This window comes from Belonocnema kinseyi, chromosome 5 (assembly GCF_010883055.1).
Source record: "Belonocnema kinseyi isolate 2016_QV_RU_SX_M_011 chromosome 5, B_treatae_v1, whole genome shotgun sequence".
NCBI lineage: Eukaryota > Metazoa > Arthropoda > Insecta > Hymenoptera > Cynipidae > Belonocnema > Belonocnema kinseyi.
In genome coordinates, this window is record NC_046661.1 from 110,224,681 (window position 1) to 110,250,273 (window position 25,593).

A 25,593-nucleotide genomic window follows, 5' to 3' on the forward strand; every position below is an offset into this window, starting at 1 on the left:
TGGAAAACAGATCTATATGATACATTCGGTCTGGAAAATTCCGATCCCGAATTCTCGTCATCTGATGAATCATCTCCATCAGAGCCAGAGTAATCTGGATTACCTATGATGATACGATCATCATTTTCATCGGAATCCCATTCCGATTCGGAGTTTGTTGCAATTTTTGAGGCTTTACGCTTTGGCATTTTTTTTTTGCTGGGTGTACTCGAAAATTCCCAGGATGACAATGCGGTGAAGGTGTGGTTTGATGTCAGAGTGCAATAAAGGTTACGGAGTCGTTGGAAATTTTTTATTGAAAAACTATGCGCTTTTCGGAAAATTTGTCAAGAATAAAAAGTTCTTGTAATCAGCCGAGGAATACGCCTGAATTTTTCCGGAGTGTTTTGAGCAAAATTTTGAATTTTGCAAAAATTGTTCATCTGCAAAATCCAAAATTTTGTTCAAAACGCTTCGAAAAAATTCAAGCGTATTCCTTGGCTGATTACAAGAACTTTTTATTCCTGATGATTTTTCCGAAAAGCGCATCGTTTATTGTAAAAAAACTCATGAATGTTTTCACAAAAATTTTGCCATTAAGACGCCATTTTGAAAATACTAAAACGAAAAATCGATCTTTGAACCATGGATTCTCAAAGTTTAGACATTTATTCCACCGGTTAGTGAGATTCCAGGTTAACTACAGACTCGAAAAGCTTTGGAAAATGGTTCACAAAAAAAAATAGGCACGAAAAATCACGTTTTTTCTTGTTTAAACTGCATTTTGGGATAATAAATAAAATTTTTGAGGAATTTCATCGGCACCGTCGGAAAGAGGAGATCTTAAGCAATAAAACTATATGTGTCTCAATTTGTTCTAGTGTCGAATAGTCTTAGTTATTGGCCGTTGAAAAGCAAAGTCCCGGTAGTGGCGTTTTGGCCGTTTAAGGGTTAATGCCCCATTGCCGAATTTTCGGCTCTCCATTTTTTTTAAATATGCATGGTTCTGCCAGCTTTACTTCAAGCCAGCAGCAGCACCCAAGGAATCGGTCAAAAATGATTATATCAAATTGCCCTTTTTACAATAATTTCCGGCTCATTTCCGACTTGAGATATCTCTTTAAACCACTGTCCTACCTTCAAAATTAAAAAAGGGCCGCGAAGGACAAAGGGCCAAAAACTTAATATTCGATTTTTTCCTAACATTAATAAGGGCCTATATAGGGCTCACTTTCTATCCAAGTATGGATTTTACTTTTTAGCCCTTTGTATAAAATATGCAACGGTGCGGCTAACTTTACTTCAAGCCAGCAGCACCATTCGAGGAGTCGGTCAAAAAATAGTTATATCAAATTCCACTTTTCACAGGAATTTCCGGCTCATTTCCGGCTCGAGATATCCCTTCGAACCACCGCCCTACCTTCAAAATTAAAAAAGGGCCACGAAGAGCAAAGTTACAAAATATAAATTTTTTAATTCTCTTCCCAGCATTAATAAAGGACTATTTAGGGCTCACTTTCTATCCAACTATGGATTTTACTACTTAGCCCTTTTTATAAAATATTCCACCGTGCTCCCAGCTTTTCTTCAAACCAGCAGCACCATTCAAGGAATCGGTCAAAAAATGATTATATCGAATTCCACTCTTCACAGGAATTTCCGGCTCGAATGGTGCTGCTGGTTCGAAGAAAAGCTGGGAGCACTGTTGCCTATTTTATACAAAGGGCTAAAAAGTAAAATCCATAGTTGAATAGACAGTGAGCGCTAAATAGGCCCTTATTAATGTTAGGAAAAAATCGAATATTAAGTTTTTGGCCCTTTGCCCTTCGCGGCCTTTTTTTTAATTTTGAAGGTAGGACAGTAGTTTAAAGGGATATCTTGAGCCGGAAATGAGCCGGAAATTCCTGTAAAAAGGGCAATTTGATATAATCATTTTTGACCGATTCCTTGAGTGCTGCTGCTGGCTTGAAGTAAAGCTGGCAGAACCAAGCATATTTAAAAAAAAATGAAGAGTCGAAAATTCGTCAATGGGGCATTAAATTAGCCGTAAATGAGCCCTTAATTATGAAATAGGTCGAGACATTATGATTTGATGTCTTGGTTCTGTCAGGTTTGCATAGCTATCAAATTGAGTGTTTGCATTCAATTTTTTTACTAATTTGAAAATTTTCGAAGTTGTTATTTGAATTTTCGTAAAGGAAAGAAAAAGAAAAAGTGGCCTCCTGGTACTTTCCACTCTCCATAAACTACGTTCCTAGTTTGAGTGGGGGGGGGGGGGAGTAAGGTTGGTAACGAACTATATTTTACAATTACATTTTTTGGTCAAAGATCTTTTTTTTTATTAAAAAGACTACTATTGTATTTTTCGTTCGGAATTCATGTCGTTCGGTTAAAAAATCTATTATTTGGTTGAAAATGTAATCAGTTTGTTGAAAATGCAACTATGTTGTTATAAACTCATATTTTTGTCAAAAATGCAACTACTGTGTAAAACATTAATTTTTTTTAGTTGAAGGTTCATCTCTTTTTATATTTTTTAGTTGACAGTTCAGCATTTAGTTAAAAATTCATTCCTTTTTAGTTGAAAATTGGGCAATTTGACTTAAGGTTGAACTACTTTGTAAAAACATTTTTTTTGCATCAAAGATTTATAATTATAGTTAAAAAATCAACTATTTGCTTTTGTATGAATTTTTATGTTAAAAATTCTACTGTTATGTAGAAAATTCAAATTTTTGGCTTTCAAATTCAACACTTTGGTCAATAATACACTTTTTGGTCAAAAAATCACATATTTGGGTTAAAAATTCAATTTTTTGTAGATAATTCGTCTTTTTGACATTTATATTATAGTGAAATTCTTTTATAGCTATTGAAGGGTTTCATTGTAAATAATTTTGTTGAAAATTCCTATATTTTGTTTATAATTCTTTTTTTTTACAGAAAGTTAATCTTCTTAGTCGAGAATTCATCTTTTTATTGGAAAATTCATGTTTGTCACCATTTTTTTTGGAATTAAAAATTTAACTATTCAATGTTTGCTTAAAACTTCATCCTGCATATTGGATAAGTTGGAAATTTGCCTTTTTTGATAAAACATTAATCTTCTTGGTCAAAAATTCATCTTTATGGTTGAAAATTTAACTATTTAATTCATGGTTGAAACTTTATCCTGTATGTTGTATAAGTTAAAAAATCAACTGTTTGGTAGAAAATTCAAGTATATGGCTAAAAAGCTGTTCCTTTTTGTAAAAAATTAATCTTCGTGGTCAAAAATATTTTTTGTTCAAAATGCGTATTTTCCGATTTAAAAGTCCACTGTTTTTAAAAATTTCAACTTTTTAACTTTAAAAATATACTATTTTGTTGAAAATGTATCTTTTATGACATAAGCCATCTTTCTTGGTTAAAAGTGAACTTTTTTTAATGAAAATTAACTGCCTTCTAAAAAATATAGTCTTTTGTTTTTAAAATTCAAGTATTTTAAAGAATGTTAATATTTTTTGTTTGAAAATTCGATCATATGATTGAAAATGCATCTTTGTATGCTGGAAATTAAACTATTTGGTAAAAAAGAGCCAAAAATTGGTAACGTAGTTTATGGATATGGCATAACTGGAAAAATTGTCCGTGTGATAAAAAAGTCGCTTGGCACCACCAGGCCTCGACTACACAACTGCTTTTAATCCGTTTCAATATTTATAGTTTAAAAACGTTTGCTAATTTTCAATTTCCTAGCTTTAAAAGAAAACCATATCAAAGAATTTCCTACAAGATGGTATTCTTGTCATTTTTTGAATACTAAAGCATTTGAAATGGGATATTTCTTATGAACGGTGCCACATTATATTATAAAACTGAAATTATTTTAGAAGAATCTGATAGGTGCTTAAATTAGTTCCTACAAAATAATAAACAAGGTAATTAATGTTTTCGGACTAATAAAATTAACATAACCTAAAAAGTTATAAAAATATCATCTATCAAAAGGATTACAAGATTATCGAAAATAAATTAAAATGGGGAAAAGTGAACTTATGAATATATACTTAATATCAAACACGGAAAATAACTCTTTATTTTTATAAAATATTTTCAAAAAATCAAATTTAAAAAAATAATCTCTCGTGATTTGCAATCTTTTCAATTCACTCTTGTAAGTAATTAAACTTGAAATGATTTCTAACTAAAATTTGTCGTAGAATTAATTTTTAAATGTGATAATCTCAATTTTTTATTTGCTATATTTACTCAATGTGTTATGTATGCAAAGGAAAATTTTGAGAAAAGTTTTGAACAAAGACATAACCTATCAAATTAATTTCTTCATTACGTAACACGTTTTAAATACAGTTTTTTGATATGTTTGCATTCATGGGGATTTGTATGATTAATATTTTATTTTTTATTTACACATACCTGCTAATTAAGCACAGAAAGCAAACGAACTGATTAATATTGCAAAAATTATCCTGAAACAGAATTTATTACATTTATTCTCATTGATTATTTTTCTCTGACGTGCTTTTTGTGACAGTTGGTGCCATTGGCACTTTCGAGCACTACCATGACTACCATCTTATCGAAAATAAAATTTGAAATTCCACTAATCATGTTTTACTTGAAAATGTAATATTGTTTTCAGTGGTTATGAATTATTATCGTTACTTTGAAAATATACCAGAATTAATATTGTTAAGTCTTTATATCAATTTCTATTAATTACACATCTCCAAAATGTAATATTTTCACATTTCAATTAACTCAATCTTCAAATTTCATTTTTATTCGATTTTTTACAAAATTTTAGAAATCCTAAAACAGTTTGAAAACCTATAATATCATCTACTCTTATTTTACACTTTATTTCCCACCATTACAATAAAAAATTAATAATCTCTCCATCCATTTTCTAAAAAGAAATCATACTTCTCCGAAGTTCTTCAGTACTCTGCAATTTTCTTGAAAAGTTTCGAGATTTGCTGTATTACCCTGGAATTACTAGGAAAAAGGAATCGATCGAATGGGAAATATTTGAATCGGAGAATTTAAGAATGCCGTTTCACGCGAATTGCGGTCTTGTCTTAATCGGTTACATAGCTATACTACCGATTTATTCAAGTTTAGTTCAATTATTTTTCTTTCTTTTTTTCCCCTTTGGAGCCATCAGAATGAAATTTAGCAACTGTGTTTCCTATATTTCAGACAACTAAACCAGTCAATGTCGTGTCCATTAAAAAACTGTAAAAGAATTCAACCAGATTTGCCAGAATTGGCTGTGCGGCTGTATGGTGGCCGATTGAATTGAATAAAATTCGCGTATATAGTTCGATTGTGCCGATTAAAAAGAAAGAAAAACAAAGAAATAATAATTCAAAGAAATATGCCTGTATCGGCGATGACTGTATTATTGACTGATTGAAATTATTAAATTTATGAGACCGATTAAAAATGTCACAAATCGCGGAATACGCAGAATCGCGTGTTGTGCTTAGTTTAAAAAAATTCACATTTATCCTTAAAATTCCATAACTTTGGACTTATTCAAGATAGTCATTGGTTTGCTAAAAAACTGATATTGATAGCTCTTATCGTCTTATTTTGAAACCCGTAGGAAAATTTCGAAACTTGAAATCTTACTGTTTCTTATGAGCCGGAGTTGAAATTTTAACAATAAAACAAACTAGCTTTGAACAAAACATTAGAACTTTCAACCAAGAAGATAAAGTTCTACCAAAAAAGAAGACTTTTTGACAATTACATAAATATTAAAGTAAATATTTGAATTTTGAAACTTAAAAAGATCAACTTTTATCCAAAAATGGAAGTCAAATCTTCATTAAAAAAATATTTGTCAATTTAAAAATCTATTTTCTACGATAAAGTTCATTTTCCAACCGTTTAATACGCATTTACAACAAAAAAGTTCGTTTTTAACCAAATAGTTGAATTTCAACAAAAAAATGAATTTCAAAAAAAAAAATAATAATTTTCAACCAAAAGGATCAAATTTTAACAAAATGCACGAATTTTCTAGTAAAAATTATAAATTTGCAACCAAAAGCGAAACGAATTCTCAACACAATAATTAAATTCTTGAACCAAAGAAATAGATTTTCAAGTAAGCAGTAATTTAACTTTCGACTAAATAGTTGAAGTTTGTACTAATATGTTCAATTCTCCAGCCAGAAATACGAATTTTCTACAAAAAAGTTTAAATTTCTACAAAGAGATTTTAATTGTAAAACAAAAAAGTTGGATTTTCGACAAATTGTAGACTTTTCCAACCAAATTGTTTAATTTTAAATTAAACAAATTTTTTTAGTCAAAAACGCAAGAAATATCAAATTTTTGTATTGTCAACGAAGAAGATTAATTTTCTACAAGAAAAAAATGAATTTCAACGAAAAACTTGAATTTTCGTTGAAAAAAAAGACGAATTCTGATCAAAATACATGTATTTTTTACAGAAAAGGAAAAAATTTTAACCAAAACCGAAACGAATTTTAAAAAAAATAGTTGAATTTTCAAACAAAGAAATGAATGCATTCTGAAAAAATTTTTGAATTTGCAACAAAATATCTGACAAAGTTGTTTTTACCACAACAGCATCGAAACGTTCTTTTCCTATCGCCCTCCCCCCTCCCACTCCACCCGATATACTTAACGTAATTTAGACATGACCCCATACTATTGATTTAATCAAATATTCTGGACTTTTGTTAGAAGATTTTTTAAAAGAAATTCAGAACAATCCAGAAATATCTACAACATTCTACAACATTGTAAAAAGTTCTGGAATACATATTTAAATATAAATCAGTCTAAATTTCTAGTTTTTAAAAAAAAATTTATAATACTTTGTACTCCTAAAATCCTATGTAAAATAAGAATTGCTCTTTACTTTCCTGATATGTTTTGAAATTTTCTATATTATTTTAGATTTCTGAAATATTATTGAAATGGGAATATTTTTTAATGTTCTTTAATTATTCTAGCCTTCATTTCGAAGAATATTCTAGAAATTCTGGGATATTTTGGAACTTTCTATAATTTTTTGGATTACAGAATATTCTATCAAGCTCATTAACGTGAAGGATCTAGAAATAATTAAAATACTCTGGAATAGTTTTAAACTGTCTACAATTTCATTAAACATTAAAATGTTTTAAATTCCATAAAAAATCTGGAATACAGCATATTCTTGAATTTTCCGGGATGTTCCAGAATATTAAAGCGTTCTTTGATTTATTTATATACTCTTATATTTATTCTCTGAAACTTCTATAATAGAATGTTCTTGATATCATGTTTATTGGGGAAAAATCTGGATTTTTCCAAAATGTTTTGTATTCCAAAGTTATAAACATTAAACATTTCTTGACTAAACAATTTGTCAAATGTATGTAAATTATTTTATGTGAAATAAAAAAACTTAATTTTAATTAAGGACATTTTATTCAACAATAATTAAAATATACAAATATCCGGACATAATAATCCACTAGAGAATTTTAAAAGCCCTAAACGCAGTTCCAAAAGCTAACGAATAACTTAATTTGATTTCACTATTTATTTCCCATCATCACAATAAAAAACCAGCAATCTCTCCATGCATTTTCTCGAAAGAAATCGCACTCTTTGCAGCACTTAATATGAAAGAAGGAACCGCCTTCTCGTCTTTAAAACTAGAAAGAATCAATCTACACCCGTAACACAAACATTTTCTCAAAATTTCCAAATCACTTGTCTCTCCTTTTTCCCCGCAAGTCTTTTGACAACTACAATCCCCATTACAGTTATTTTCAACTTTTGACTCTATTTCCTCCTCTTTTGCAATTACTGAAGAAGTGGAAACCAGTTGCGAATAATCCGTTGTTTGAATTGCAGAAACTTCTTCGGAAACTTTAGTATCCAAGGAAGCATTACACAAAGCGCAAACCCTTTCTAATTTCTGCTCGGAATTCATCGAACTCAGTTTTTCGCCAGTTTTGAAAATTGTCGAGACAGTCCCATGGAATTCAGAGTCCAAATCAGTCACGAATTTCTCCATTAATTTTTGGATTGAGACGTGCGCATCTTCTTTGGTTGAAGTTCCACCCGATCGAGGAACTTCGAGATCGTGGAAACGAAGATAGTAGGCCATTTCTTTATTTGTAAAGTTTCGCATTGGCCTCAGAAGCATTATGTCTGAATATCTGGTGTCAGCGAAACCGACATCAAGGGAAAGATGGGCTCCTCTTCCCATAGAAAAGTTGCTCAAAATCGCTATCGATAAGTCGGTAGCTGAGTCTCCTGTGAATATTTTAGTGCAATTTAATTGTCGAGCTGCGTGGATTAAAAGACGATTTCGTAATTTGTGAAGAAGATCCTCTTTTGCTGTTTGGCTTGAGATGGATTTGAATGTAATTTGTATGGGTTCTTTTTCCTTCAAAATGGGAGAGTCCATGGGCCAAATTATTGGCTCAGATTCGGAGAGAGATTCGTTTATTGTGGTGACAAATCCTCTGAAGCCTAGTTGTTCAATTTGGTCGGATATCCTCTCTAAAGTTTCTTTTCGTTGAACAAGTGTTTTTGATTCTAGAATTCCTTCTGCAAACCAAAAATTGAAAGATTTCAGTTTTAAAAATTGCACACATGAATTCTTTGAACTTTAAAAGATCTAATCATTACATATTAAACAAAATTACATCTCGAACGTAAAATATATAATGTAAATTATTGTATAAATGATTTCAGATTTTACAGCTCAAAATGGTCTCAAAACTGAGGAAATAGGTTGATTTTTCAATAAAATACTGGAATAAATTCTTTTAAATAACATTAATGTAGGCACCAAGTTAGTAAGATTTCCAGTAGAAATAGATTGCATTTTAAACAAAATACTGGGATTATCAATAAAAAACTTGATTTTTTAACCCGCGAAGATGCATCTCAAAGCAAATGGCCGAATTTTTTAGAGGAAAATTAAATTTCCAACCAAGAACTTTACAAGCAAAATTAAACATTTAACCAAATAGTATAATTTTTAACGAAAAGATATTAATTTTTGACAAACAATATATGAATAGACTTTTCAATTAAAAAGAATTAACTTTCAACCATAAAATATAATTTCTAAACAAAAAATATTACTTTTATACCGAAAGATGAATACTCAATCCAAGAGGACGAATCTTATATCCAAAAAGACAAGTGATCAACAAAACAGTTTAATTTTCGACCAAAAAAATATAGTTTTTTAAAGAAATTGTTAAATTTTCAACACAAGCTTTAAATGCTTAATTGTATAGCATAAAAGTAACATTAATTTTTGATCGAAATACTATCATTAAAATATTGAAGATAAAATTATATTCTATATTTTAACGGAGATGGAACTGGAACTAGGAAGAGTGGGTACAATTTTAAAGTTGTACATTAATTTTGGCATAAAAGTGTTTTACGATAGTTTTGTGAAGTATAAAACAATGATTGAATACGAAGAAAAAATTTTCATAAAAAAACAAATAGTTTTAGACAGAATTTCCATATTATACAGTGAAAAAAACACATTTTTGTCAATTAGGTTTAAAAAAAAAACATAATTATTTCACTATTTCACGTAAGTTTCAATGAATTTATGTTTCAATAAACTTGATTTAATGTATATAATGACAAATTTTATACACATTATGCGAAGAATACGAATAATAGACGATTTAGGGTGGCCGTTTTAATCCAAGAAAAAAATTCCCGGTCATTTCCCGGTTGGCAAAAATTTTTCACAGTCAATGAAATTTAATAAATTGAACTTTAAAACTAACAATTTCAAACTTTTGAAATAATTTACACATATAAAATTGAAGCTACTAACACTTTTATAATTGAAGAATCAAGCAATAAATTACAAAATTTTCAAAATTATATCATTTAAAGCAATTTTAAGGCAGAAAAATAAAAAATTTAACGATTACATTTTTTATAAACTAAACACTTCTTAAATTAAAACTTAAATTATTTATATTTTAAATGGTTAAAAAATCCTTAAAATGCTTCCAAATTTTATTTGAAAATCTTGAAACATCTGTATGTTGTTTACATTTTTAAAATTATTTTTGAAATTATTTCAGAACTTCTAAACATCCTTTAAATTGAATCCAATTTTTTCTAAAGTTCTTTTTAAATTCTGCCAAATTAAACAAATTTCTTTAAAATTGTCCACATTCATTTTTGATAATTTTGTCAATCTTTCTATATCTTTTTGAATAATCACTTAAAATTATCTTTTCAAAATAAAAATCATTATTAATTTTTATAGGAAATGTTTTTTAATCTTCTGAAGCCATTACAAATTCTTTAAAATCTTTTAAATTTTTTGTTCGAAATTTGGCAAAATCTATATCTTGGCGGTACACGTAAACAGTTTGTTTAAATTATTTCAAATCATTTTAAATTGAATTTGAATTTTTTCAAAACTTCTAAATATTTCTTCAACTTCCTTGAATTTTTAAAAAGAATAATATGTGTTCAATTGTTATTTACAGATCGAAGTTAAACACTTTTACTTACAAAGTAATTTTTTAAAATAGAACTATTGAAATGTAAAGTTCAAAATTTAGTTTTCAATGTTTAAATATACTTACAGCTTTTAAATAAACAGTCAGATATTTCTAAATATTAAGTCATTCCTATTTTTATTAATTACAAAATTTCAAATTGAATGGTTCAAAAATGGAATATTTTAGACTGAAATAATATTTGTAATTTAATAAAAGCCTTTGTTTATGAATATATTATTTTGAAGTTATTTAAAAATTGGAAATAGTTTATAAAGAAACTGGAAATTCTAAAATTGAGAAATGATTTCGAATCGTCTTGTAAAGTTAATTATTATTCACTTTTTAAACCTTAAAGATCAGTTTAGTTTTAAAAATCATTATTAATTTATATTCACAATTGATCAACTGAAAATGTATCTTAAAAAGGGATGGGAATCACAGTTGTACAGATATTTCTGTAAAAAAAATATATTTCTTCACCTTATAAGATGTAAATTCCATCTACACCCCTTTGTTTCAGATAAAGACTTACTTTTAGTATCCAACAAAATATTTTAAACCCCACAGTAAAAATCTTAAAACATTAATGTTCAACTTTCAAATCGTACCTATTCTTTCTAGTTCGGATTTTTGTCAACAGGTGGTGTATCGCAGTTTAACCATTCTCAATTGCAAAAGAAAAAATCAATCTGAAAAAATCCCAGTTTACAAATTTCCGGCTTTTTCCCGGTGCTCAAAATTCCAGCCTAATTCCTGGTTTTCTTGTTCAGTAGCCACCCTGCATAATAATCTTTAAAATTTTATGTTTTTTACCATCAATATAAAGTACTGTAGTTTTGAAAACCAATTTCTTGTGGACAGATTCGTGCATTCCAGCTCTAATTAAATGAAGAAGAGCGGTTGATCCCGTTTTTCCTGAATGAGCAACAAGAACATTATCATTGGGGCGAACAATTTTCGATTTTCCAAGAGTTGCTCTAAATTTGTGCGTGGCAGAAGCAAGGAAACAGGATTTGCAATAGGCATCTTTCCCTCTCAGGACAATAACGGTTTCTTGTTCTTCACACTTTCTGCATTTTGTGTCATCCCTAAAAAAGTGTAATTTTACACCAGTGTGAAATTGTAATTGAATTTATAATTTGAAAACTATTTAAGAAGATGCTAATTTTTCATTCTCCTTTGCCATTAATATTAAAAGACCAAGATTATAACTTTGTACGTTTTAATATAGAATATGTCATCAATGGAATAATACGAATTTCAATTTAAAGCGAAATTTTTTTAATTTATTATTCTCAGGATTGTCATAGTCTTATTTACTTGAAAAAACTGCCAAATTCTATTTAAACCGCAAAAGTTTTCCAAAAGTAATTTATAATTCTAGAAGTAAATTAATTTTAAAAAGTGCATTTATTACGTGACTAATGTTGTTTTCAATTTAAACGAATTCAGAATAAATTCGTAAAACTTTAAATGAATTCAAATGCATTGTTTTTTTTTAATTTCATTTCTTTCAGCAAAATTTGATGAATTTAAAGAGATTTAAGAAAAATGAGAATAATTCGGCCAATTCATAAAAATGCATGGTAAATTTAAAACAAAATCGAGTGAATCGAAAACAATCCAAAATATGAAAAAAACTCATTGAATTTAGTACGTTCGAAATGAGTTTCATAAAATTTAAGAGAATTCAAAAGCATTTGATGAAAGACATACAAATTCAAGGTGCGTTTAAAAGACTTCAAGTTCCAAAGAATTCAAAAGAACTTAAAAGGATTCAGGATAGATTAATAAAAATTCAGAGTGAATTCCAAAACTTTAAAAATGCCTTGGAACCTTTTAAAACATCCTAAATACTTATATATTCTATAAAATGATTACATGGCTTCCAAAATTCTAGTAAATTCATTAAATTGCATGAAAATTTATTTAAATTGCTTTTAATCATTCAAATCCTTGTAAAATCCTTTAAAAGATTTGAATCTCTTGAAAATACATTAGAATATTTTAAAAAGCGTTACAATATTTTAAATGCTTTGAAATCTTTTTAAATTCCTTGAAATTTTATAATTTTTTAAAACTTTATATATCTTTAAAACGTTTTTTTAATCCTCTTGACAATTCCTTAGAATTAAAAAAAATGCTCCAAGATCTTTAAAATCCCTTTAATTAATTGAAATCTTTTTAAAACTTTGAAAACTTTTAAATACCTTCAAATATTTAAAGTAATTTTAAATATTTTTAAATCACTTGAAACTTTATAAATCTCTTGAAAAATCCCTTGAATTCTTTTTAAATATCTTTCAATATTTGAAAAGCTCTGAAATATTTTAAAAGCCCTTGGAACTTTTTAAAGCTCTTGAAAATTTCTTGGAATTGAAAAAATACTCTATTGTAAGATCTTAAAAATCCTTTGAAATCCCTAAAAATGATTGAAATCTATTAGAAATGTTATAAATCATTTTTAATGCCCCAAAATATTTCAAAATAATTCAATAAAAGTCAGAAAAGGGTATAGACCTGAATTCAATAGTGGCTAACCCATGGGTTAATTTATTGAGTGAAAAGTAATTGTAAAGTCATATGTTTACTTTAAAAAGTAAATACAGTGACTATCTTCGAAAAGTGACTAAAAAGTGATTTGAGAAAAATGTGAATTTGTGGCCACTTCTTAGGTTTTCTTTGACCTGCAGCCATCCTGCTTAAATACACAATGATTAAGAACTTATGAATCTGTTTTCAGTATGAAGACTTCCAAAATTGAACGTTTGAATGTTTTTGATAAGAAGATAAAATAAAATAAAAAATGATCGTAATTCACTTTTCAGGTATTAAAAAGAATAGGTAATAAATAGTGATATTAAATTGTTTAATCTATTTTTGTTATAAATATCTCCAAATTATTCAATTATAATAAAGTAACAAATTATTGCTTGATATGATATTAATTATTGCACTACTTGTTATTGCACTTTTCTTATACTTACGATATTTTTGTCGCAATTAATGGAGGGTTTTCGTCAATTCCACACTCAGAATCATTTACGCTACACATATTTAAAAAATGTAATTTTAATTATACATAAGCTTACTATAATAATAATAATAATAATAATTGATAACTTTGACGTTTAAGAGAACGCGATGCCTCGTGTTTCGTGTTATGATGAAATTTAGGTTATGTCTGACATAAAGTTTTGAGGTTAGAATTCTTTCTGTCACCTTTGCTGCCTCTGCTCAAAGATCTGCTTCTGTCTCTGTCGCTTCCGTCACACATTTTTTTAAAAACATTTCAACTAACAATTAAAACACAATATCTTTAATTATTACTGCAATAAGTTATTATCAAAATTACATCATATATTCAACATCGCTATATCAATAATTTTTTTAAATTAATAAAAATCTTTTTTTTTTAACCATTTAGTAAACCGGAAGCAAGGTTTTAAAATAAATAGAGTTAGAACTTTCTGATAAAATTAGTGTTGATTTGAAATTCTCATACATGAAAAGATTGATATATATTCTTTCCATTTTCTGAGGAAATCTAATGAAAAAATATAAATTTATCGTTATAGCTTTTTATGTATTATTATTTAATTACCAGCTAACTTCACTTCGTCGAGCGCTGATGGAAAAACAATAATCAACAATGGACCCCAAATGCATCCTTCTTCTGTTAATATCGTTGTAAAAAACATTTCTTTGACTATAATTAAGCGTACTTGGCAATTAGATTTCATTACAAAAAATTATTTAATGCAATAATAAAATGATAATAATGATTAATTATCACGAAGATATTAAAAAGATCAGTTTTGTCCCATACATTTGCTGCCATTTTTTTCAGGCAATGGTGTCAGCACAGGACTTCAAAACTCGACGAAGTGAAGTAAGCTGGTGATAAAGTGTAAATGCCGAATCCAAACAGTACAGTAATATAACTGTAACTTTCGTGAGATTCTTCGTAACATTTTTTCGTATCCAGCACCGTAGATCTCGTATAGTAGAACTAGAGGAACTTGGAAACCCGTAGGCGTTCCACCGATTTGAATGAAACCTTTTGAATTGTGTTTCTAAAGATGTGTAATTAAAAGATTTAAAAAAGTCTCTTCGCTGATTCTGATTCATTTGTTTAAATTCAATTACATTAATCGATTAAAAAAAATTTAAATAAAAAAAAACGGAATTAAAATTAAATAAATATTCCATAATATCACAGATGTAATATTCGGTTCTGAGTTTTTAAAATTAAAATATTTTGTTTACTGGGATCATTTTTTAGAGTTTTCCTCTACAAAATCTGGAATCTTTTGCAATTTTCAAAAAGCTTCCGAAATCTTAAAAAATTCTACAGGATCGGCTAGCTATTTTTGAAGTTTGAAATATTATTTAAGATTTCGGATGTTTTCAAAATTCTTGACGCTTTGCTATCGAGGAATATTAAATAATTTAAGTATTTACTGTTTCTCACCAATTATGGGAAAAAATGGTAAAATAAAGAAAAATCATTTTTCATTTTTAACATCGTTTTATGAAATTTTTATAAAATTATCAATTTCTTATTGAATTCTTTAATTTATGGTACCTTTAACTTAAATTTAGCGTATTTTAACATAAACATCAAGGCCCCGTGAACCCGGCAAACCAAAGAATTGATTTGGACGCATATGATATTGAAAAAACGGACATTTTAATGGCTTTGGCACTGTACAATACTTGGTTTGTGAAAGACATTGCATGGCATACAATCGGACGGTTCGCTGAGTTGCATTAAATGGCATTAGATGGCATAAACTCATAGGCATATTAGAAGGAAATCATTTTAATGCCTTGAAGTTTATGCACATTATAGATGACTCAATAAATGAAACTATTTTATGCACATTTAAAAGCATTGAAATGTCCATTTTTTGAAATGTCAGCCTATGCGTACTAATCGACTCCTTCTTACCGGGAATACTGAGAGTGAACTGGGGCAATGTGTGAATGTGTATTCTCATTGTGGGTCAGTATCAGTGTTGGGTAAGTTACTTTTTTTAAGTAACTATTTAAAGTTACGTTACTTAACGAAAAAAGTAACTAGTGACAGTTACGTTACTTGTAATTGTAACCAGAGAGAAACTGCTGTAACTAGTCACACTTACTAGATAAAGTAACTTCAACTTACCTAAAAAGTAACTTTTTTCTCTTCCTTAATTTTTAATTAAAAAATAAAAATAATTAATACAAGATTAATAAAATTATTTATTATTATATTATTATTATTATTACAATAAAATTATTAATAGTTCGTCAAAATATTATTTTTAAAAAACAGGGATTGGTTTAGTAAATAAAAAACTAGCCACATATTTCGTCAAGTGAACAGTAATAACTTGGTTGAGTGGTTGAGTCATTGCCGTACAGATTTTTGATTGGCCCTAGAATACGGAAACCCGAACGTTTTAAAACCGCGCAACCTTCATATCCGACTGTTTAATTTTTTTCTTTTTTCATTAGAAAAAATGTAAATTGACCATACAAAAAAGATATACCAAAAAACACAAAGTAACTGTAAAGTAACTAAAATTAAATTACAACTTACTGCAAACATCGTAACTAAATTACGTTACAAGTTACTTTAAAAAAAGTAACTAAGTTACCCTAAAAGTCACAAATAACGTAACTTTTTAGTAATTTAGTTACTTTGTAACAAGTTACTACCCAACAGTGGTCAGTATACGTCAGGAATATCAGGATCTGCAAGTGGTTGTTCGATTTTAGGTAAACTTTGAGAAATTAAAGTGTTATTTAAAAGACATTTGGGATCCAAAGGATTTTTGAACATTTTCAAAATTACAGGAGTTACGCCATGTTGAATTTCGACATCACATTTTTTTGTAACATCTATATTTCTGAAACCATTGAATGAATTTTAATAAAAATTGTAGGTATTATAGAATATAAATAATAGTACCCAGGAAAAAAGAATCCATTGAAAAGACGACTCTGTGAATTGCATATCTGTCATTTGCAGATTCAGAAAATTAAAACAGAATCGGTTTTCGACTATGTGAATTTGTCATTTCTTCAAGCAGCTTCGAATCTGCCATGTACTGCAATAACCATTTCAAGCAAGGTTATATTGAATCTGTTTCATTCTTTTTGAATGAGACCGAATTTTTTGGGGTTAAGCTGCCATATTTTACAAAATTTTTTAAATTTATGAATTATCGGAAGATTAAAAGAAATCATGCGCAGATCTGCTAGATTCATTTTTCTATAGCAGTTATTAGTCTTTTACGGCATATAAGTTAGTCAACAAAATTTTAATAACTCAAAGTCTTTAAATAACAAATCGGCGGCAATTTGGAATTCCAGTGACAGATACGCAATTTAAAAGCCTTCGAAACCCTTTCAACAGAAGAGAATAGATTTTTGTTTCCTGGGTATACGCTTTAAATTAAAAATTGAAAATTATTTTTTAAATTTCGACTCAAAAAATTTTAAATTCAGTTTTTTCTCTCTTCTTGTTAAGCAATATTCAATTCCTTATAATTTCACATTTAATTTAGAAAAATTGATGGTGACTCTTCTAGAACACTAGATAATGTAATTCTAGTGGGATCGTGCGCTGCCAACGCGGGCTATAATGAGTTAGTGCCCACCCACCGTCAGCCCCAAAATCGGTGCTATAGAAGAGTTTCACTATATTTAAAAATGTTCAAATTCATTAAAATCTAGCATAAATCGATTTAATAACTAACTAAAAATTATTCTCAGTCGGTTAGATTACAAAAAATTGTTTATAATGCTATAAACAAACTAATAAAAACGAAACTCATTTTTTCGTTATTTGCAATGAGTCATAAAATAATGTAAGAATGTGCAATTTGTCTATAGAAAATATTTGCACATTAAAATAAACAATTTTTTATACAAAATCTTATAATTATAATTAAGAGTTTTTGACAATATAAAAAACATGACAGCCAGAGTTTTTTGACGCCGCGCCGCATGTAGGTGTAGTTTCCACCTACCGTCAGCCCCGAAATCGGAGCTATAGAAGAGTTTCACTGTAGTGAAAAAAAATTAGTCAATTAATGAAAAAAATGATCGTAATACGTATTTGTTAACACAAATTGTTTATGATAATTAATGCTCATAATTATTATGAACACTTAGAGAAAAATTCTTCTCGAAACAAAATTATCATCCTCTTGCCTGTTTTGTTTTGAGCCACGTGAATATCCTTTTCAACCAAACAGAATTATTTGACTGCAACAGAATCATGAAAAAATGGTCGAAATGTGCATTTGTTTACAAAAATTGTTATAATAATTGTTAAAAGTCGACTATTTTTTACTAATTGTAATCGCACATTAGTATATATCGTATTTCATTCAAAAGATATGGATTTTAAGTAGCTACAAGCATTGCAAATAACGAAAAATGAGTTTCGTTTTCTTTAGTTTCTTTATAACATTATAAACATTTCTTTGGTGAGTCTAACCGACTGAGAATAATTTTTACTTAGTTATTATGACGATTTATGTCAGGTTTTAATTAATTTGAAATTCTTTAAATAAATGGTACGTGTCGGGCGGTTGTGTCCAAAAGTGTGCTCTTTCCCCACTGTATGGTACAGGTGAGCAGCGCGGTGGCAGCGCACGGTTCCACTAAAACTACATTATCTTGTGATCTAGAAGTGTATATTTGTATCCATAACACCTACAATTTTTATCAAAATTCGTTCAAGCAGTTTCAGAAATATAGATTTTTCTAACAAATGTTATGCCGAAATTCAATATGGCGGAACGTATGCTGACTAGAATGTTATTGTAGCTTGTGTCCTTTTTCCAAAAAGTTGATTTTTTTATTTTTAATATATTTTTATAATAAGACTTTATAACAAATTCATAGATATCTTTTGGTTAAATAACTTTTTTCTTCATTTTTTTCTTTACTTGTATCGTGTTTCCAAAAATATAATTGTTTTATTTCTAATCTTATTTCTGAACGGTAGAAAATCTAATCTTCCTATCAAAAAATGATCGACAACAAATTTGTAGTTTTTTTTTAATGAACAACTTTTGTTTTAATTTTTTTTTTTTTCGTAGCTTGTGTCTTTTGTCCAAAAATCGAAGTTTTTATTTTAAATTTTATTTTTTATCATTAAAACAAAAACTAATATAAAAAGTGTAATAACAAATGTGTAGATCTTTTTTGAGTGCACAAGTTTTGTCGATATAGCTTTTTTCGTGTTTTGCATAGTTTGACCGCCAAATGGAATTTTTGATTCCTCATTATTTATTGTGCGATCAAAATATGAATTTTAAGCTTCTCGAAAAAATTCAATAAGTTGTTATGATAATCTTGCAGGGCTTTCAAAAAGCAACGTTTTTCTTCTCTCAATTTTTTTATATCGGGCATTTTCTAACTTAAAATGCTTATTTTTATTTATTTTTTGAAAATACTATAACTCTTATATTGTTTTGAATCGAAAAAAGTCATAAGGAGTTTGAGTTTCCCTGTTCTATTTTTCTGCTATTGGAATTATAATGTAAAAAAATGTCCCCTTTTCTTTAACTCCCCCTATTTTTCAAACAAGCGATCTGTTGAACCACTGTCATCCCTGTTTTTTGCATCCGGGGCATTATTGAACCTAAAATTTAATTAAATTTCGCGCTTCTGTTCTCAGCGCTATCTATCTCTGCCTGGCCAATGAATTCACTTGAAAGCTTCCGAATTTCGCCAGCAGTCTCGCAGAAATCGCTTGCTCGGAAATATCTTGGCTCGATGATCGCCAGTCTAAGCTCAGCTTTCTCTGTGTATGTGGAAATAGCAATACCCACACGTGTTCATGCGACGTGCACGCGCACCATACGCGCACCTTGGATGTACACAAACACATTGACACTCGTATAATCGTATCGCTCGTTTGGTTTAGTAGTGGGACTGCAGATGACAATGATGGCTGCCACCAGCGAAGAACGGAGTGTTATGGAGCCTTCGCGAACGAATCCTGGGCAAAATCAGCCCGTAGACCGCTTGAAGATGCTCTACCCGATGGTGAACGAGGAGGAAACTCCACTCCCTCGAGCTTGGAGCCCCAAGGACAAGTATAACTACATCGGGCTCTCGCAAAATAATCTCCGCGTTCATTACAAAGGTAGGTGAGCCTCCCGACCTCATACTGCGATGCGCCCAAAGCTTGACCTTCCCCACCGATTTTTCGCTCAGCTGTCTTATGTCAGTTGTCGAAAAACATCTCAAAATTTGCCCCCAACTTTCATTTACTTTTCGGGCGCATCTCAAGAACCAGGGAAATATCGATTGAAAATGGCAGAGCTCTCTTTCGCGTGTGTCAGGGACCTAAACAAAGGAATCAGCTGATCGCAAGCAGTTTTCGTCCATCCTGGCTATTTCCGTCTCCCGAAAATTTTAACATTGTCCTCAGATTTTTTAGGAATTGAGAGGGACTTTAGGTTTTTTTCTTTTTGCGAAAATTGACGATAAGAGTTGTCAAGGAAACTTCAAGCGAAGAACTGAGAGAAAAGCTGAAAATGTAGCGCGTTGAGCATATGAGCATATACGCACAATGTCAATGACAGCTGTTTCACAGGAGGGTGTATATGCATGGAAAGAGAGTAGTGTGAGTGGAGAAAAGATTGGGGTGTTTGGATGCATGATCGTGTGGGTTTTTCTTTTGCTTTGCTTTCCTTTGCTTTCCTTTGCTGCTTTGTAATCTGACATGGCGTAAGATTTCTGTGCGATGCGTGCAGCTAAGGAGAAGTAAAGGAGAGCTGAAACTCTGTTAGTTTGGGAGGATTATTTTAGCTTGTTTCCACTTTACTTTGTTTATAATGAGTGATTCGTAAGATAACGAGCACTTTAACATTTAAAGCTTCTAGTTTTCTAATCTAGAAAATTGAAACGGGAAACTCAAAATATGGTCAATTACTCCAAAGATTTTTAAGCTAGTACATATTTAACCTTCATTGTTCTGCGCTTGGCAAAAGCTTTAGAGTCTGTTGGGTAGCTACGTCAGCGCCGCCAACTTGGAACTATTGGGCAGAAATTTGAATTGTATATTTTCAAGAAATTTTATAGTAAATAATTAATTTTATATCTTAGCATAATATTTTTGCTTAAAATGAAGTAATATTTACATTGCTCTAATAACTTTGAGATCCTCAATTTTTCGCGTGCCAGGTGGCGATGTTGTCAAGGTCCAAGAGGTACCCTGCAGGCGTATTACAATTTTGCATTCTCATTGAAATGACTATTGAGTTTGGATTATTGCAATCAACAAGACATTTTTTTACCATTTTTTATTTCTCATCACATTTGTTTTCGATTTCGCTTTATTCATCTACAGATTTTGCATTAAAAGTTCCTAAAGACGATTTAGCACTAGCGGAAGCTGCTATTTTTGCTTATGCATATGCTTTGGATTGCATTTTAGTCAGGAAATTTTCGATAAACTGCGGTTCAAGTTAATTTGTTTATTTTATTGAAATTTCAACATTTCGTTTAAAAAGTCATGTTTTGTTAAAAACTCATCTTCTTGGGTTGAAAAGTAATCTATTTTGATAGAAGTTTCATTTTTTTTCAGGTTTAAATTCACAGTTGTTTTGGATGAGGTTTCAACTTTGTTTTGTTCAAAATTATCATCTTTTTATTGATATATCAACTATTGCATTTTCAATTGCGAATTCTAATTTTTTCTTTAAAAATGTAGCTAAGTATGGCAGTATGCGAAAGTAGCTCCACTTCGATAAAAAATAATTGTATTGATGAATAATCGTTTCAGTTGGAAAGCCTGTCTTTTTTTACAAAGTTTAACTATCTTATTTTGAAAATTAATTTTTAATACTGAAAATGTAACTATTCCATATTTAATTGAAAATTGGTCTTTTGCGGTAGAATATTAATCTTCTTAGTGACTAATTCATATTTATGGTTGAAAATTAATTTTTAAAGTAAAAATTTAACTTCGATCTTTTATCGAAAATTATTTTTTTTTCCTTCAAAATTTAATATTTTATCAATAATTAATTTTTTAAACTGAAATTCTATCTACACCATGTTTGGTTGAAAATTTCTGAAAATGTTTTTTTTTCATTAAAGAATGTTTTTTTCTGAAAATTATTTTTTTAAAATATTTGGTTGAAAATTCTTGTATTTTATTTAAAGTGCGTCTTTTTTGGTAGAAAACTAATATTCTTGGTCACTAATTTATCTTTTTAATTGAAAACGCATGTATTTGGTTAAAAATGAATCTGTTTTAGTAAAAAATGAATAGTGGAAACCCCAGTGGGCAAAAACGTTAAAGAACATTGGAACGGCTCTAAAGCGTCCTAAATTAGTCCAAATAACGTTCCTTAAACATATGAGATTCCAGAGACGTTTTAAGGAACATTATTTGGTTTTCTGAGAACATTATTTGGTCTGACTTAGGACAGCTTTTGAAACGTTCAAATAACGTCTTTTGACTTGTACGTCCATGAAACGTTTTTAGGACGTTCCAATGGCGTTCTTAAATTTCGTACCCACTGGGAAATTATCTTATGAGGTGAAAATTATTATTCTTTATCACTGAATATGTAGCTATTCCATTTTTTGTCGCAATTATTTTTCACAAATTAATTTTTTTGAGTTTTTTTGAAACAGTTTTTTGAAGAACATTATTCTTTTTAAACCTCCGTGTGCAATTTTGTTGCATAATTTGTTTTTTTAAAGGTTATATTGGTTTAAAAAATGTACTTTCAAATTCCTGTTTGTTTTTTTATTGAAAATTTGTCCTTTTCATTTTAAAATTCATGTATTTTGTGGAAAATTGGTCTTTTTTGACAGAAAATTAATTTTTCGGGAGAGGATTCATGATTTCAGTTTTGAAAAAAATTGGTTGAAAATTCGTTTTTTTTTTAATGAAAATTAATCTTTTAAGCTGAAATGTTACAGTTCTTCCATTTTTTCTTGAAAATTTATCTTCTTTAGTTAAAATCAAATTTATTTGGTTGAAAACTTGTCTTTTTTGGTTTGAAAGTTTATATTTATGGGTTGAACCTTCAATATTTTCGATGAGATTTTTTCCTTATTGACTTAATCTTTCTTGGGTAAAAATTCAACTCTTTTGTTGAAAATTCGTCTTTTTTATTTGAAAATTATTCTGTTTTAGTTGAGGATTCAACTAATTGGTTGAAAATTGATGTATTTTTTTTTACTTATGTCGTATGTAATTTGTGAAAGGCCCCTTATAAAACTCTGTATGCTTGTTGTTACTAATTGGACAAAATTGATTATTATCTAAATCTGCAATTCCCTTTTTTAATTATAATGATAATACATTAATATTTAATAAATTATGTAATTATAACAATTCCTTTTAAAAGTATATTGATGTCGGAAGAGTCGTTAGACTAATTGCAGTAAAAACTCAATTTCCTGCATGCATCAGTGAACAGCTGAGATCATGATCAAATGCACAATGTTTGTTCAAACATATCTGAAACAAAGATGTTGTTGATTATACAATAAATTATGTGTACAACTACGACTTTTAAGTTGTGAATAAAATATGTGAACCCATTACTTTGATTCCTAAAACTATTTACCTAAGTGTTTAAAGTTTAAAAAAATGATACATTAAAATATTTATTTAGATTATTCAGTTTTTTAATAACAAGTATACGTTTAGTTGGTAAGGGGATATTATCTGCAATTTTCACATCTCCATTTTCTAATTAGTGAAAAAGAAGGTCAGATTCTTTGTTTCATACTTTTCCTTTTTCCAAGCATAGCATTCTTTGCAATGAAATTAGTAAAACGTTTTTCTCTCTAATATGAATGAAACACGCGCGCTTGAATTTGCGAGTTCGTAGTTTACTTTTATCACCGAAGAAAATAAAAAGTTTGCGGGAAAATATTTACCTGTTGTCTGACAGTTATTGAATAATGATTAAACTTTATATTTTTAGTTTCGGTGGCTTCTGACATTCTTTCTGAATAAAAAATTACGATTGATTTAATATCAATTTTTTCTTTTTTTTATTATTTTCATGTTTTAATTTTTTACATTCTCATCATTTATTATTGAGAAAGTATTAGAATTGTCGGAAAGTTAACACCACTGTTTTTCAACGGATCTCCACGTTTCGAGACCCCTTGAATCCGAAAATGAAGTTTCTACGATGGCGCCTGTCTGTCCATCCGGCCGTCCGTAAAAACGATAACTCTCGAAAAAATTAACGAATCAAAAACATCTTTGGCACACTTTTTTAGGTCCTAAAAGAAAGGACGAGTTCATTAACCAGTCATTTTTTATAAAAATTCAAAAAGTGAGCGCATTTTGAAAATTTTTGAGACCAATTTTTTTTATTTTAAAAATTCTATGTACGGATATTTATAGTATTAAAAAGGACAAACAATTTATCCCAATTACTTTTTTTGATAAAAAGAAAAGTATCAGTTATAGCATTTTAAAATTTTTTCAAATCACCTGAAAATCAAAATTTTAAGCCAAAAAACGGACGATATGAAAAAAAGTCAAAAAAAGAAAAACATTGCTTTTTGAAAGCCCTGCAAGATCTTCACAACAATTTTTTGGATTTTCTTGGAAAATCGAAAATTCGAATTTTGATCGCACAAAAAATAATGAAAAATAAAAAATTCCATTTTTTGTTCAAACTATCTAGGATACGAAAAAAAAAAATGAATCAACCAAAATTGTTATCTAAAAAAAGATCTACAATTTCGTAAGAATCACTTCTTGATAGTACGCGTGTTATTTGTTTTATTTGTGAAAAATAACATTGAAAATAAAAAAATACAAAAATGTGTGGAAAAGCGATTAAAGTTACGAGAAAAAAAAAGATTTAACAAAACCTGTTTACAAATGTCTGTCGAAAATGGAGCGCTCAGCGAGAGTGTCACGATGAGAATGTGTACCTCAAAGCTTACAGAGCTTTGAGAAACTTCATCTTTGACCATACTTAATTAAATAGACAATTCAGAATATGAAGATGCATAAAATACTACCATCTAAAAGAGATCTTTTTGATAAAGTTTAATTCAAGCATTACAAATTCAAAGAATAAATATTCGAGCGCGAGGCAACCCATTATCGAGCGCGAAGCGCGAGTTCCAACCGTCGCGCGCCCTTGACGCGCTCAAACTTGCGAGCGAATCAATGGTGTAAGAACGCGGGTATCTTTGGCATGCGCAGTAGTGATTTCTGTGTATTTTCAGGTTATATGACGGTATGTGTCAATTTAAAAATACACAGTCAATACTGCGCATGCGAGAGATATCCGCGTTTTGACACCACTGGAGCAAAGCGAGCCGTGCGCGATGAGAATGTGCCCGCGATGCGGGAAGATTTTTGCATTTAAACTGAATTTTGTAAGCTCAACAATCTAAAGGAATTCATTAAAAGTAATAAAAGATATATTCACAATGTCAGTGAGAATGTTAATACATACTTGTGCAAAAAGAATCATGGCGCGAAACATATGGTGTGATGTTAAATTTCATTATCAGAGAATGGAACACAAATGTGAAGAATTTGGCAAGGCATGCAATGTGTTATTTGTTTGGATTCATAATTTTTGAATATAAATATCTTGACTTAATTAAAATTGTTATATTTTTAGGACCAATATTTGGCGCGTTTCGAGAAGAAAGCCTTAAAGGTATTTGTTGCTGGCCGCTTAACTCAGTCGGTAGCGCGCTGGGTGTGTATCCGTATGGTTGCAGGCTCGATTCTAGCTGCACGCACTTTTCCCACTTTTTGTTTTGATTCTCATTTACTGAAATGTTCATGTATTCAATTCCCGTATAAGGACAACCGCAGGATTTCGCCGGGAGCGGGTGCTAATCTGAAAAATTGCACCCGCTTCCAGCGAAATCGCGGTAAAATTTCAGCCATAACCACGCCTCACAATCGTGAGATAGGTGGTTATAGTCTGTAAAGGAATCAATACGACAGGGATGCTTTTTAGGCTATTAGCAAGTGAAAGCTTGGCACCTCCAAGAGCGCCGATGATAAGGACGATTAGTTGAACAGAATATTCCGGGTACAATCGTT

At 29.5% G+C, this 25,593-nt stretch overlaps 3 protein-coding genes across 4 annotated transcripts in view; 1 reads left to right on the forward strand and 2 right to left on the reverse strand.

Moving 5' to 3' along the window:
- The window catches only part of LOC117172646, a 13,623-nt gene extending 9,092 nt beyond the window's left edge, over positions 1-4,531 (reverse strand). The window contains exon 1 of the mRNA XM_033360758.1: positions 4,399-4,531. The gene's annotated coding sequence lies outside the window, so the exon portion shown is untranslated. The remainder of the gene's footprint in view (positions 1-4,398) is intronic.
- Positions 4,532-7,423: 2,892 nt separating this feature from the next.
- On the reverse strand, positions 7,424-16,116 carry LOC117173828 (cytoplasmic tRNA 2-thiolation protein 2). The gene is made up of 5 exons (XM_033362472.1): positions 16,108-16,116; positions 13,743-13,783; positions 13,508-13,567; positions 11,334-11,608; positions 7,424-8,571 (listed from the first exon to the last, which is right to left on the reverse strand). Exons 1-5 carry the CDS (start codon positions 16,114-16,116, stop codon positions 7,565-7,567), a joined length of 1,392 nt encoding a protein of 463 aa, XP_033218363.1. The 3' UTR covers positions 7,424-7,564.
- A 3,115-nt stretch (positions 16,117-19,231) lies between these two features.
- Positions 19,232-25,593, forward strand: part of LOC117172440 (ran-binding protein 9) — a 58,440-nt gene continuing 52,078 nt past the window's right edge. Inside the window, exons 1-2 of one of the 2 annotated variants that reach the window (XM_033360379.1) lie at positions 19,232-19,333; positions 19,453-19,674. In XM_033360379.1, coding sequence (XP_033216270.1) covers positions 19,467-19,674 — 208 coding nt within the window. In that variant the 5' untranslated portion in view covers positions 19,232-19,333; positions 19,453-19,466. Of the gene's footprint in view, positions 19,675-25,593 lie in introns of both variants that reach the window. The other variant, XM_033360378.1, reaches the window with a different exon arrangement.

Coding starts and splice junctions, on each gene's coding strand:
- LOC117173828 (XM_033362472.1), bottom strand. Junction 13,568..13,742: donor TTTGAGCAGAGGCAGCAAAG/GTGACAGAAAGA, acceptor AAATATGTGTAG/CGTAAATGATTCTGAGTGTG. Junction 11,609..13,507: donor TTAATTGCGACAAAAATATC/GTAAGTATAAGA, acceptor ACACTTTTTTAG/GGATGACACAAAATGCAGAA.